Source organism: Gadus macrocephalus, chromosome 6 (genome assembly GCF_031168955.1).
Source record: "Gadus macrocephalus chromosome 6, ASM3116895v1".
Classification (NCBI taxonomy): Eukaryota; Metazoa; Chordata; class Actinopteri; order Gadiformes; family Gadidae; genus Gadus; species Gadus macrocephalus.
The window spans coordinates 13619759-13630026 of NC_082387.1; the positions used below are offsets into that span (position 1 = coordinate 13619759).

At 41.9% G+C, this 10268-nt stretch overlaps 1 protein-coding gene and 1 long non-coding RNA gene across 3 annotated transcripts in view; both read right to left on the reverse strand.

Annotated features, from left to right (window-relative positions):
- LOC132459630 (uncharacterized) overlaps positions 1 to 738 on the reverse strand; it is a 22215-nt gene extending 21477 nt beyond the window's left edge. For both annotated transcript variants that reach the window (XR_009526276.1, XR_009526277.1), the window contains exon 1: positions 318 to 738. This is a non-coding gene — a long non-coding RNA (uncharacterized LOC132459630). The remainder of the gene's footprint in view (positions 1 to 317) is intronic.
- Positions 739 to 6569: 5831 nt separating this feature from the next.
- On the reverse strand, positions 6570 to 10262 carry mef2cb (myocyte enhancer factor 2cb). The gene is given in 3 exon segments (XM_060054279.1): positions 6570 to 9439; positions 9441 to 9575; positions 10107 to 10262. Coding segments are annotated over 3 exon segments (417 nt in total). The 5' UTR covers positions 10172 to 10262; the 3' UTR covers positions 6570 to 9222.
- Positions 10263 to 10268: the final 6 nt, after the last annotated feature.

The window sequence follows — 10268 nt, forward strand, 5'->3', positions numbered from 1 at the left end:
ATTAGGACTGATCCCACTATCGTTAGACCCACTAGAATATTGCGTGATGCCAGCGGGTTAGGCCTACTACCAATCTATTCATTTTTTGCTTAACGGTATAGGCCAGGCCTCGATATTTGGGTTTGACGCTGTATTCCCAGTAACCTACTTCTGAAACGTGCGTCCCTGCATCCTTCATGGGCCACACATCTATCTTTAACGAAAGCCTTATTGACGTGCATTTTACAAACGTTGCAACACATTAAATTGCATTCATCCGTTAAACAAGTGATTATATTCAATCGTAGCGTATCATATGCCATAAAAGTTGCACTTACTTCCTGACGCCGTGTGACACACGACTCCGCGTTCGGTCCCATCGATCAGAAACCGTCCCGTGCGGCAGGAGAGCGACGTTCCCCTCCGAAATATCCAGCGTTTTACGGCCATCACTTTAAAGTTGTCGCCAACATGTGAGTGGCCCTAAAGTTACGCGAGCTTCACTGGCCCTGTGCAAAAGGAGCCGCTGAGCATACTCCGAGCACACGACCGGCGAGGAGAAGACGAGGGCGGGAGGGGAGAGCCGCATATGGAAGAGAGAACTTTCCCATAACGTCTACTACTACAGCACCAAAAAAAGAAAGTGCACCGTTTAGCTCCCAGAGTCTGGAATAGTTTTTTCTCTCCCTTTCTTTTTTTCTCTCTCTCACCCAGTGGCGATGATGGACGAGGAGGGTGTGTGTGTGTATGTGTGTGTGTGGGGGGAGGGGGGGGGGGGGGGGGGGGGGGGGTGGAGGAGGAGGAGGATGTAAAGTCCATCCTTCTATGTGTAAGAGAGGACGTGCTCTGCAATTCAAACAAGTTCCCTCCGCTCTTTTGTTGGGCCGTGAACTGAGGAGGCATTGTTCGGGACTTGGCTCGGTCCCTCTGCCTTCCCCTGACCAGGTTACGAGGTGCATGCCGCGGCTGGGTTTCAGACCTGGGCTTCAGGTGTGTCCTGCTTTAGCGCGCCGTGACCAACCGGGACGTCTTTATCGTTTACAGAATAATACACTTCTAACAATGGATTACAGATGCACATAAAGCCTATTAAACAAGCTTTCACATGTACAGTGTGCTTTCGTTTTGTATGATCACCTTGTTCCAAAAACTACAAAAAAACTACATTTCAGACATCTCTCCCCCCCCCCTCTCTCTCTCTCTCTCTCTCTCTCTCTCTCTCTCTCTCTCTCTCTCTCTCTCTCTCTCTCTCTCTCTCTCTCTCTCTCTCTCTCTCTCTCTCTCTCTCTCTCTCTCTCTCTCTCTCTCTCTCTATTTCCTTCCCTCTTTCTCCATCTCTCTGTCTCTGTCTCTCTCATTCCTCTCTAAAGAGAGGGATGGTTCACACACACACACACACACACACACACACACACACACACACACACACACACACACACACACACACACACACACACACACGCGCGCGCACGCACGTGCAGTGCTCATAAAGGAAAGTTACCCTTCTCGTATGTAAGATGAGTTTGTGACGTCATAAGTCCAATCATATTATATATTTTTAATATTATATTATAGAACCATGAGTTTTAAGAGGAACTTACGGAAACAGTACGTGAGTTCCTCTTACAATTACCGTATCGGCTAATTACAGGCGTGTCCATTAAGCACGACCGGATTCACGTTGCATTCTAACAACGGGGGCACGTTCAGTGACGTAGACAAGCAGAGCGGCTACGTGCGGCCATATTTAAATACATCAAGGCAATTAGCTCATCAAAATATGCAAATCTGGTTGACATAGTCCGCGTGGCCCAGTCGGATTAATTCCCCCCTCGGCAGCGCGTGGGTATTTGATAGTCGTTTAGAAAGACAGCAAAGGCTTGCATGATTCAACGACAAAAAAAGATGCTCCAGACTCGAACGTTGAAAAGATGAAGAACAAGCAGAAGAACGAGAACAAGAACAAGAAGTAGAAGAAGAAGAAAAAGAAGAAGAAGGAGGAGAAGAACGGCGACATGAAAAGAGGGTACGGGACATTCGGAGCGGAAAATCGCCCATGCGTAATGAGACGAGGCGAACCGCCATTCCCAATGCTACGACGCTGTTGGCTCTGGTGTGTGCGTTATTTTTAAATATTGATGCATATTCATTGTAGGCTATATGTATGTATCCTAGTCATATTTGCGCCGCTATGGTGATTTATATCATCCAACCTAGGTTTACGGTCTCAGTGACATATAGGCCTATGTATGCGATTTTAAATTTCACATTTACATTCATTTTCAATTTCTGAGTATGCATTTCACAAAAGCCAAAAGGTAAATATTATAGGCCTAAATATTCCAAACATCTACATATATGGCTTAGACTGCTGCTGAATACGTTATAGGCTTCTGCATGCATGAACAAAGAGGTCTGGTGGGCAAACAATAGAGCGAATGGTTTGTTAGCACTGATGCATATTCCCAAATTTGATCACTTTGAAATAATCACGCGACATTTTGACGGCAATTAAAGGAGTAAAGTATTTAGGCCAATTCGTTAGAAATGGAACGCAGCCCCTGATTAACAGTTGCGCTCAGTGTCTAATTGGTAACCTAGTTGGGCACGTGCACAGCGGACACGCACGCAGGCATGTGCGCAGAGAGGCGATCCGTTTCGGTCTTATCCAAACAGCAAGTCAAACCTGGATTTCTACAGGCATAACTGCAATTGTCTGACTGTTTCTAAATGGGCATCTACAGCACCTAATCTAACAATTTAAACGTCAAAATAACATTAACTTACCCTTCATTCAAACAGCCACGTTTTAAGTCATGGATTTTGCGATTATCATTTTTGTTGGCGAGTGAAAATGAAAGTAAAATGAAAGATGCATGTGCGGAAGCAAACTTACGGTAGCGTCCAGACCAATCCGGGTGCTATGTAGAGGATGTCCTCCTCCTCCTCCTGCTCATCATGTGAACCCTGCTCATGAACTGCTCACCCAACACAAGTGGTCGGGTGGCTCTAATGCGTAAAGGTGTTTTTTTTTTTAAGGAACATTGCTGCAGATTGCAAAGACATACTACACACTCGTGTCTTGGTCATTATCAGTTCAGATTTTTGCAAAACAATTCAAAGAGTGCGACGAGGAGTCAATAGTTGAACATCGTTTGATTCCAACGTCCGCGCATTTGAATGTTGCAGACGAGTGACACACGTCGGCAGCGGCCTGTCACTGTATTGAGAGGCAAGCAGATAACTCTTGACATCGCTTCACGTGGATGGGAGTGTTGTTTCATGATCAGGGACTCGCCTGGGGATCGATTGTAAAATCTATATTTCAAGTCTGAAACAGTGAACATATATTCATTTTAAATGATTGACTCTTTAAGGATTGTATTTTTCGTATAATTTAGGGGCTTTTCTAACAATCAATTATGTTATTCTGTCATTATTATACGATTTCTCCGAACATCAATGCATTTCAAAAAAGTGCATTTAATCGGTGTCAATTTAATTCAATAGTTTTAACTCTAATAAACAGTACTGAATGCTCCCAGACATGGTTTGGATAATTTGTAGTCTATTCCATGTTATTTGAAAATATCTACAGCCTGTTAATTACAGCAGTAACCGTCAAACATTAGTGAGGCTTTGTTTTGAAGGGCGCTCAAAGCTTTCCAAATGTTGACGTTACATGATAGGCATCAAAAGTATTGCTTCAGTTGCTACGCCATATAGTGCTAGGCCTAATACTACAAGTAGGTCTACAAGGCCTACTCCTAGGTACTACTTAATTATCATAATTATATGCCATAGCCCAAACCCTATGCTTCTAACAAACAATAACAGCAGTGTTAGATAAATGGACACATAATTAAATACACACATCTCTTGATTTATCTAGATTTTTTCATTAAAATTTGATGCAGGGTGGTACTTTGACATTGACTATGAATGTGGGCGTGCAGAAAGTGTCCTGTAGGCCCATCGTAGCAGACCAATTAGAGTGCGTGTAGCGCCGAGGTGGGCGGGGCAGCGACCTAAGTAGATTTCAGGCAGCTGCAGTCCAGCAACGACTTAGGTGCACAAATGCTTCCATCTAGTGGCCATTTGATAGAATGAACCTAATGGACACGGCCAGCGAGGCCAACGAAGTTCAAGTTTATATGAATGATATGTATGGGCCTACCTCCATCACGTCGTTTTCTAATTTAAATGTTATTTTTCTGCTTTTATTTCTCCAAAACACCCTATGATTTTAGGTTAACTTATTTTGGCCTATGCGTCGATGAGGACTTATGTATCAGGTAGGCCTGCTGCCTCGTTTTGAACCACGTTGCCTTTCGAATAGCTTAGGTTTCCCTTATTTTTCTGTAAATAGTTTTTGCCTTGGTTTTAGAGACATAATCTATGAAAAGCCCCGAACCGTGTTCCCCTTTTCATTTATCCGTTCTTAATCCATCGTTTATTTGACCGTCAGCATGTGATCTTCAGCCTGGTTGATCGTCAGTGTGACGTGACTTTAAAAGCAACCTATTTCGGCTATAGGCAATCAAGCGAGAGTTCAATCAGCTTCTTCTTCATTAGTCCTCGTTTACATTGAGGCTGAGCGAAACGCACGACCGGATATAGGCCTATGCGTTTATTTCAACGCAGCTTTACAATGGATAAATACATCTACAAATTCGCCTAATTAGGCCTAATGTGTTAATACCGCAGAGGGGTTCCTGCCTGCCTTCATATAGGAGGACGTGTCGATGCTGTTGGAAACTTGTGGACGTTATTTTTAACGATCATGCAACATTTTGTCCAAATAGCTTAGGCTACTTGCGACACATTTATTTTACTGTTTAATTTAACAATAATTTAAGAATAACACGGATAGGCCTATTGAAACAGTCATAGTGGTCCCACAAGTCACTCAGGCTCAAGGTCGAAATGTGTTTGAATAAAATCCAACGTGGTTTATAGGGAAAACAAAAAACATATTTTAAATGTATTCTCTCTTGATAAAGTAGACCTGCGTATTATCGAAAATCTGACAGAGATTTCTGTCTAAACGAACATCCCTCAAAAATGGTTTCAGCGATTAATTACATCGTTGAATGAATAATGGATAAATAATAAAATACTATCACGTACAAAATACATGAAAATATGAATCAAAATCGAATAGGCCTACAAATAATAATAAACAATACAGTACAATTTTAAAATAACCCCCCAAAATCGAATGATTGACTCCCTATAAATTTGGGAACCAATTCGACTATATCTAAACGAACCCTATGGGATGAGACTATAAAAAACATGCAGGCCTACTTTCAATATCACACTACGTGTAATATGGAATAGTCAAATATACGAGTTTTTTCCTACTTGCCTTAAGTGTGTGGATTATTAATTGCAGTCTACAGGCTAATTACCCTGGCGTCCTCAGAAATACCGTTACCGAAAGGAAATTTCTGACCTGAAATAGCATGGAATAAAAAACAAACACCCATGCAATTACGGTCCATTAGGAATTGTTTCCATTTTGTATTATACTTGATTGTCATTTAACTTGAATCACATCTGTCGCTTGCTATGTATGACCTCCCAATTCCCCTGTACTCTGAGATAAGCTTTGCATTTAAATGTCAAATGTCTGGATTATGTATGCTTATGATGCATTGTCATTTTGGGATTTATTAAAGGTGGAAGGAACCGTGATACAAATGTTGTTGTTATTTAGATGCTTTGAATTTCATACTCTCTAAATCTCAGCTATTTTTCATGTCATGGTATCAAAGGTTACCATATATTGTACATTTGGTTTTTACACACAATTTATTATTCATATTAAATCATGTACATATAAAGAGCAGATCTTTCCTTAATTTTTCTTTCCATTTTTCTATCTGCTTTTCCACGTTGCTTTGAAGTGTACACTGAAGGTCAAACACACTGAAATCAGTCATATCAGGCTAACAGAAACCAGAACTTTACTGAAATGTTTGCAAAGCAAAATCAATGTTTGCCCTTGGGCAGAGGATACTTGTGATTACATAGCCCCTGTATGGTAATACTCAATCTCTAACAATCCAAGATGTAAACATATTGATTAGGAAGTCCTTTATCATATTCCCTTTGTAACACCTATCAACACAATGGGTGCTATGGTAACTGAATTTGGAGTCCATGCAGTGGTTTAATATCACATGGATATGAATGTGCAGTCCTCCCTCTTGCACTGACTTCACTAAATGTCATGTAGGTGGACCATTCTAAAGTTACTGAAAGTTGCTACATGTGTTTATGCTTTGATAAAGTGTCACTAGGGATGAAGTTATTGACAAAGGAGGACACAAGAAAGATTTCACTTTAAGAACATACGTTTGACGCACTGTGGCCAGTGATATCTGTTATCCTTTAAAAATCACATTCATTTGGCATGTTGATTTCATCATCATTACGTGCATGGCAGTGTGAAGTCTGATTAATAAATGTGCACAATCCAATACGTCTTTCAAATAACGTGGGCGAGGAAAACAAGAAGGGAACCATGGACATGTAAACATTTCATCAAGTGACCATCAAGAAGAAACTGAATGTCCAAACCGTTGTACATTTGAGCAAATTCTTTTATTATTTTTTTGTTTCAATGCTTTGCAAATAACCATAAATGAATGTGAAAATAAAACTTGAGTTTACAACACAGAAAATGCCACTGGCTTTGGTTTCTCCACACATATGCTGCCTGAAATATCATGATTTTTTTTTCTCAAACTTTAGTATTGAATTAAAAAAGAGAGAGAGAGAGAGAAAGAGATAGAGAGAGATAGAGGAAACACTGAGAGGCTCTGCCCCTGTTTCTGACTACACAGACTGTATACAGTAACGACATCGTGAACCTGCATGAAATATGCACATAGAAATTCCATAACACTCAAGTGACAGCAGATCGGGAGGCAGAGTTATGTGGCTAGTCTCGTTGTTTGAAAAAGAGCTAAATCAAAACAGCTATTTGTCTGAAATAAAACCACTGGGCTTCTCCCATACCAGCATGATTGTTTTTTTCTTCCTTCGGTATTTAGTTTTAAAATGTCAGTGACTTTCGGTAAAATGACATGGAACCCTGTTTCGAAAGATGGATTCTAAGGAGGTATTACATTGTCAGGGGTTTGTTTTTTTATCTCAAAGTTACGTTTTTAGAGTCTGTGAAGTCTTGAACTCAAAATGGTTCCTGGAAAAATACATAAAAAAACAAAATAAACACCAGGTTATAAACGATCATTAACATAAGGCCCGACTTGCGGGCTTCAGTAAGGAGGGACTGAGGATCGATAATAATAATAACAATAATAATAATAATATTTGTCAATATGACAACCGTGTGTCAAGGTGTGACTTGTTTCCTCCTTAGCTCCAGTCTCCAAACATTTTTCCACTTCAAGGTTTTTTTTCATTTCCACGTGGACATGTGTCTTTCCTCATCTCCACAAAACACTGGCAATGGTTTCCAGCTGGCTTGACAAGGTCAGACTAATTAAAGACCTGAACAGCAGTGTCCAGAGCTAAACTCAAAACAAACCAGACGCTATGTGCATTGGCACATACAAAACTCCACTAAGAAAACAACAAAAACAAAACAAAAACAAAAAAAAATCATTATTATATATATTTATATATTAGAAAGCTATACACAAGCATGTTAATTTCACAGATTTTTTTTTTAAAGATTCTTAATATTATCGTTATTATATATAATTAGAAATACACGTTTAAAAACAAACCTCTACAAAGAGAAAACAGTTCAGCAAAGCATTGTATCCAGTCTGTTATCATGGCTTAGGGTTTAAAAAACCCATTCATTTCCCCCCATCATGTTGAACTATCCGTCTCCTATTAGCAAAGCTATCAAAAAACACATTCTGGCTTATAGAAACTACAAAAAGCCACAAAAATGCTTTGCATTGTATTCCTTCCATATGAAAATATAAGCAAGTGTATCGTACAATTTTTTCAACTTTTTTTTTTGTTTGTTTTGTTTTGTTTATTAATACTGAATAGTTAATAGAAGACCCAGAGTATCCCCGGTTATACTTAATGTAGCTCTTAGATCAAAGGGTGGTCCTGGCGCCATTCGATTCTCTAAAACCGAGCAGTAGCTCCTCAAACTGGCTCCATACACGTCTACCACTGGGTCCAATCTGTTTACCTGTACAATCCTTCAAATGTTGCATAATAGCTTTTCGTTTAGTGAGTAAATAAATTTTGTTAATGTCTGGCAACCTTTGACCCCCGGCCTTTCCTCCCCGCCCCCTGATGCTCTATTTACATAAATACGTTGAACCTGCAACATGACATCATCTAAGGTTAACACACATTTTTGCAAGGGAGAACGCAGAGAATGTATATATATAGCAATGAAACTGACACTGTACACTGTCTGGTTGTCCAACTCAAGTGCTAAGGTGTTCTTTGCTCCAACACTCACACACACACACACACACACACACACACTCATATTTTTTTAATCTTTTCTTTTCTTCCTTTTTTGTCTAGTCACTGGTATATCGCTGAGGCAAATTGTATGTATTTATTTTTTTACAAACAGAGTACCTGGCTTTTTTTGTTTATTTGTTGATATGCATATATGTACACATACACACACAAACGTGTAAAGATATATATGCATATGAAATCGTTTTTTTTCAACACAAAACACGATGTATGCATAGTTCCCCCCGATAAAATGATGCCCTGATCCGAACCCTTTTCCCTCCCTAACCCTGATTATATCACCCCGCTTGTTTATATCATATGTTTAGCACACACACACTCAGCAAAAAATAAAAAATAAAAGAACAAATAAAAGAATAAAATAAAAAAAAATACTACGATATTTCAGGAAATGGCTACTATTTTTGTCTTCCCTTTCGGCGGTAATGAGACAAAGAGGAGGGAGAGAGAGAGAGAGAGAGAGAGAGAGAGAGAGAGAGAGAGAGAGAGAGAGAGAGAGAGAGAGAGAGGGGGACACTGCAGTGGGGGTCCCAGGGGTGTTTGATTGACGGCTGAAATACGACTAAAAGTAAGAGACGGTGGTGGTGGGGGGCTGGTGGGTGGGTGGTGGGTCTCTGGGAGTGTCTGGGTTGCTGCGTTTCTTTGGGGCTTCGGGGTCGACTCTGACGGGGGGGCAGTGGTGAGGGGGTAGGTCTGGGGATAGGAGGGGGGAGGTTCTTCAGGGACCACGTGGGACAGGGGGGGTATCCATCATGTGGCCCAGCCCTCCGACAGGCGCACGCGCTTGATGGAGGGGCTCTCGCGCTCGTCCATGTTGGGCCTCGCCAGCCCCAGTGGCGAGTGGAAGTCGTTGCGGTGGTCGTCCCGGTCGCTGCCCTCGTGGGAGCTGCTGCAGCTGCTCAGGCTGTCCACGGGGGAGCGGCCAGAGTCCTGGCGGGACGAGGGGAGGTTCTGCTGCTGGGGCGGCATGCCGCCGCCGTAGCCGGCCCGTGCTGCTGGTGCGATCCCGCGGAGGGGACACGGGCTCGGACTTGATGTGCAGGCTCTGGGCGGAGGGCAGCGACAGATTGGAGCCCTGACACAAGTGGGAGCTAGCGCAGTTTCTGCAGGAGGGAAACACATAAAGGGGGAGGCAACAAAAGGGGATGGGGAGAGGGTTATAGAGGAAGAAACTGGGATTTTGTAGACCGGTTTGTGCCTTACATGAACCGGCATGCCTGTTTCTAGGCATGCATAGTGAATGCACCGCGGACGCACGCAATGCATGCCAACGAGTTTACAACAAGATGTCAGCAGCAGGCGCAGAACATACAAGGGGTAACACCTTACATTAAGGGGACATTACTGAATAATTAACATTAGTTATTTAGCCTTAGCATAGGGTTTAGGATCGGGGTTAGGGGTAGTGGGTGATAAATAATAAAATGAATACCTTAGTCAATATGAACACCATTACTCAAATGATTACTTGACCATCGGCTCACTTTAATCAACTGTTAATAGGATTTACAGCTTTAACTGTTGTCAATGAAGGGTTAATTATTGCACCCTTATTGTAGCGTGCTGCCATTGCACGATGCGCTTCACATAGGACAAGACGAGGTGTCTGGCAGTCAGGGGTGGACAGTACTCACCCTAGCTGGCCCAGGCTGGCTGAATGCTGCATGTTCTGGATGTGCTGCTGCTGCCAGCCGCTCATGGAGCCCAGGTGAAGGGAGCTGCCACTGTTGAAGCCAGACAGGGAGGACAGATCTGCACTATTCAGGGAATATTCTGTACAAACACACAAAGGGGGA